The 5,150-nt window shown below is 43.0% G+C and overlaps 1 protein-coding gene across 1 annotated transcript in view; it reads left to right on the top strand.

Annotated features, from left to right (window-relative positions):
• Window positions 1–5,150, top strand: part of LOC307262931 (uncharacterized protein) — a gene marked incomplete at its 3' end in the record, with an annotated part of 30,668 nt that overhangs the window by 18,105 nt on the left and 7,413 nt on the right. Inside the window, exon 9 of the mRNA XM_080043954.1 lies at window positions 3,196–3,383. Within this exon, the coding sequence (XP_079900080.1) occupies window positions 3,196–3,383 (188 nt within the window). The remainder of the gene's footprint in view (window positions 1–3,195; window positions 3,384–5,150) is intronic.

Raw genomic sequence — 5,150 nt, 5'->3', positions numbered from 1 at the left:
GGCATTATTTATTATTATTATTATTATTATTATTATTATTATTATTAATGAGCCGTTAGGACCGTTGGTACAGTCTAGTCAAGGCATAGCGCTGTAATATTAACATACTAAGCATTATTACAGACAACACAACTTAAAATAACAATTATTTCACGTGTAATCAGCAACATAGAGACTCAGTGAGGTGAAGATATATATCAGGGCACTCTGGCCAATGGGTCGGATCACTGCGCCAGCTTGATGCTGAGAGACTAAACACACATGGTTTTAGGTTGACCAAATGAATCATGTAGTGTCTTTAACGTTATCCAGCAGGGAGAGAAGAGAGAGAGGGGAGGGAGAGAGAGAAGAGAGAGAGAGAGAAGAGAGAGAGAGGGAGAGAGGGAGAGAGAGGTAGAGAGAGAGAGAAGAGAGAGAGAGGGAGAGAGAAGAGAGAGAGGGAGAGAGAGAAGAGAGAGAGAGGGAGAGAGAGAGGGAGAAGATAGAGAGAGAGAAGAGAGAGAGAGGGAGAGGGAGAGAGAAGAGAGAGAGGGAGAGGGAGAGAGAGAGAAAGAGGGAGACAGAGAGAGAGAGAGAGAGGGAGAGAAATATACTCATTTAAGACTAGTAGACATTTAAATTTGTGTCTGTCGGTCAAATCTTTAGCCTACTTATTTTCCTCTGATCGTTTCCTTTGCTGCTGTTTTGGACCGTAATGTTGCATACAGTCAGCGGCACGTTCGGTTTGTTTTGTTTTCCCTCCAAAGGGGGGCGTGGCCTGATTGCCGAGCTCCGAGCCAAACCATCGCCATGGAGACGGTTTGTTGTATCTGAGCCGCGAGGACGAAACTGATCACAGAGAAAAGGAAATAAACAGGTGAGAGGCGTGTGTGTGTGTGTGTGTGTGTGTGTGTGTGTGTGTGTGTGTGTGTGTGTGTGTGTGTGTGTGCGTGTGTGTGTGTTTGTGTGTGTGTGTGTGTGTGTGTGTGTCTGTCTGTCTGTCTGTCTGTCTGTCTGTCTGTCTGTCCGTCCTTGTTTGTGTGTGTGTCCATCTTTCTGTCTTTCTGTCTGTCTGTCCGTCCTTGTGTGTCTGTCTGTCTGTCTGTTGTCTGTCTGTCTGTCTGTCTGTCTGTCTGTCCGTCCTTGTTTGTGTGTGTGTCCATCTTTCTGTCTTTCTGTCTGTCTGTCCGTCCTTGTGTGTCTGTCTGTCTGTCTGTCTGTCTGTCTATCTGTCTGTCCGTCCTTGTTTGTTTGTGTGCGTGTGTGTGTGTGTGTGTGTGTGTGTGTGTGTGTGTGTGTGTGTGTGTGTGTGTGTGTGTGTGTGTGTGTGTGTGTGTGTGTGTTTGTGTTAACGGAGATTAACAGTAACAGTAGTGTTAGCTGTGGGAGCTAACGTTAGCCACAGAGCTGCGTCCGAGAACCAGCCGTTTGTAAATGTTTAGTGAAAGTTTGTATTCATCAGGCATGTATAATGTGTGTGTGTGTCCCTCTCCCTGTGTGTGTGTGTGTGTGTGTGTGTGTGTGTGTGTGTGTGTGTGTGTGTGTGTGTGTCCCTCTCCCTCTGTGTGTGTGCGTGTGTGTGTGTGTGTGTGTGTGTGTGTGTGTGTGTGTGTTCAAGAACAAGCCGTTTATTAATGTTTAGTGAAAGTTTGTAGGTCTATTCATCAGCGAAATAAAACTTATTAGGCACAAACTAAACTTAAAGGTGCAGTGTGTAATATGACATCATCAAGAAAGTTCTAGAATGCAACGCTCCCTGGGTAACCCCACCCCTTTAGAATAATAACAGAAGCTACAGTGGCCTTCAAGGACAAGAACAATTCTAAATTCTGAACAATGCACCTGATGACATTCCAACCAACATGGATGCCTCCATAAGACTTGCCTGCTCAATGGACAAAATGTAACATTAATATTTGTAATTCTCGGCTCAGGAGGATAATTCAGATTATTGGTAGAGGTGATTTTACACCAATGAGGACATATTTATGAATGAGGATATTGATTTTAGCTAATACATTACTTAAAATGTTACACAGTGTCCCTTTAAAGTAGGCGAACTACTGAGGACTAGCAGTAAAGTGTCTAGTTAACAGATTAAAGTGTTGATAACTGATGTATAAAGCCTATAATAACTCTAGTCTGTCTATATAACTATTATCCTGCAGTGCAGTACCCTCTGATCACCACAGGAGGACGCTCATAACACACAAGCTGCAATAATGAATCTCAACATTAGTTTTTTCTTCAATACTCTGAACCAAAAATCTCAACTTCTAAAGCACTTACATCAACTAAACTTTCCATAATCATTCTCAGCACTATTCTGAAGGTTATCACAGAAGGATTTGTTCATATGTTGTTCACTGTCTGATTTATGAGACATTTTCTTCTTCAAAACATGCTGAAAAAAATGAATTTTATTAGACCTGTGCATAGTATTTTGTTGAGTGATAAAACAATAATAAAAAAAGCTGTTTCCAAAACCTGTTCTGTAAAAGCTGTGGACACTATCTTAAGATATTTATTTTATTTTAGTATTTTGTGATTTTTTTAGTGTGACCTCATAACCCTAACCCTGACCTTATAAGGGATGTATAGAATATGATGGTTAGAATAAAGAGAGAGAGAGAGAGAGAGAGAGAAGAGAGAGGGAAAGAGAGAGAGAGAAGAGAGAGGGAAAGAGGGAGAGAGAGGGAGAGAGAGAGAGAAGAGAGAGAGAGAGAGAGAGAAGAGAGAGAGAGAGGGAAAGAGGGAGAGAGAGGGAGAGAGAGAGAGAAGAGAGAGAGAGAGAGAGAGAAGAGAGAGAGAGGGAAAGAGGGAGAGAAAGGGAGAGAGAGAGAGAAAGAGGGATGTCACATATGTATTCAGATGTATTGATATTCCCTGCGTTTCAATTCACTACTTTTTACTACACTACATACTTAAAGCTGGGGTGGAGGATTATGGGAGAAAATAGCAGTTGGGATAGAGATTTGAATCCAAATACCTCAACCGCTCCACTTGTTCTCTTTGGTCCCTCCCCTATGGTCCCTCCCTGACACGCTCTACACCAACAAAGTCGTGCCAAAGTGAATGGACAGTCCCAGCAGAGAGAGAGATGGAGAGAGAGAGGGAGGGAGAGAGAGAGAGAGAGAGAGAGAGAGAGAGAGAGAGAGATAAATAAATCGTAGATATTAATATGCATTAATATGATTCTGTATTGTTCTCTGTGAGGTCATGTCTGGGTCTGATGAGGTCATGTCTCGGTCTGATGAGGTCATGTCTCGGTCTGATGACATCATAGACTTCAGGTCTCTGGAGCGCGAGCTGCAGACGGAGGTGGAGAGAGAGAAGAGACACGAGACAGAGAACAGCGCTAAGCTACGAGCTATCACCCAGAGAGGCAGCTACGAGCAGTTCAGGTCTGTCTGTCTGTCTGTCTGTCTGTCTGTCTGTCTGTCTGTCTGTCTGTCTGTCTGTCTGTCTGTCTGTCTGTCTGTCTGTCTGTGTGTCTGTCTGTCTGTCTGTCTGTCTGTCTGTCTGTCTGTCTGTCTGTCTGTCTGTCTGTCCTCTTCACAGCAGACCCGGGTTAGAATCCAGCCCGGGTCGTTCTCTGCATGTCATTCCCCTCTCTGACACATTTCATCTCTGTCTCTACACACTGTCTGTCTGATAAAGAAAAAAATCAATCTTTTCTAAAATAATCAGTGAATCTCCTCTCATGATCCTCTGTGTGTGATGAATAACCCAGGTTTAATACACAGCCCAGGCTCTGTGAACAGGGTTAATACACAGCCCAGGCTCTGTGAACAGGGTTAATACACAGCCCAGGCTCTGTAAACAGGGTTAATACACAGCCTAGGCTCTGTAAACAGGGTTAATACACAGCCCAGGCTCTGTAAACAGGGTTAATACACAGCCTAGGCTCTGTAACCAGGGTTAATACACAGCCCAGGCTCTGTAAACAGGTTTAATACACAGCCTAGGCTCTGTAAACTGGGTTAATACACAGCGCGGGCTCTGTAAACAGGGTTAATACACAGCCCAGGCTCTGTAAACAGGGTTAATACACAGCCTAGGCTCTGTAAACAGGGTTAATACACAGCCCAGGCTCTGTAAACAGGGTTAATACACAGCCCAGGCTCTGTAAACAGGGTTAATACACAGCCTAGGCTCTGTAAACAGGGTTAATACACAGCCTAGGCTCTGTAAACAGGGTTAATACACAGCCCAGGCTCTGTAAACAGGGTTAATACACAGCCCAGGCTCTGTAAACAGGGTTAATACACAGCCTAGGCTCTGTAAACAGGGTTAATACACAGCCTAGGCTCTGTAAACAGGGTTAATACACAGCCTAGGCTCTGTAAACAGGGTTAATACACAGCCCAGGCTCTGTAAACAGGGTTAATACACAGCCCAGGCTCTGTAAACAGGGTTAATACACAGCCTAGGCTCTGTAAACAGGGTTAATACACAGCCCAGGCTCTGTAAACAGGGTTAATACACAGCCTAGGCTCTGTAAACAGGGTTAATACACAGCCTAGGCTCTGTAAACAGGGTTAATACCCAGCCCAGGCTCTGTAAACTGGGTTAATACACAGCCCAGGCTCTGTAAACAGGGTTAATACACAGCCCAGGCTCTGTAAACAGGGTTAATACACAGCCCAGGCTCTGTAAACAGGGTTAATATACAGCCTAGGCTCTGTAAACTGGGTTAAAGGTGCAGTGTGTAATATGACATCAACAAGAAAGTTCTACAAAGTTCTAGAATGCAACGCTCCCTGGGTAACCCCGCCCCTTTAGAATAATAACAGAAGCTACAGTGGCCTTCAAGGACAAGAACAATTCTAAATTTTAAACAATGCACCTGATGACATTCCAACTATGACACTTTCAAGATGGCGGCACTAGGCCTTGGTCCAAAATATGCAGAAATATTTGATTGATTGATTGATTATTCTTTATTCTTTATTTCAGACATATCAAAAAAAAAAAGAAAAACTAAAAGCATGAAAACACAACACAAAGAATATGTTCAAATGATTTCACAAATAAAAATAAACAAAATAAACAAAAAATTAAACATAACATTGAATTGATATGCCTGAAAAGGAGTAGGAAGAAGTATAAACTTATTTAATCCTACCCCTTTTCCACAGCTCAATAACTTTATAATAATTTTTTATATA

This window comes from Ammodytes marinus (genome assembly GCF_949987685.1).
Source record: "Ammodytes marinus genome assembly, chromosome: 16".
Taxonomy (NCBI): Eukaryota; Metazoa; Chordata; class Actinopteri; order Uranoscopiformes; family Ammodytidae; genus Ammodytes; species Ammodytes marinus.
Note: the sequence above shows the minus strand (reverse complement) of the source record. Positions and strands in the feature narration are given on the sequence as shown.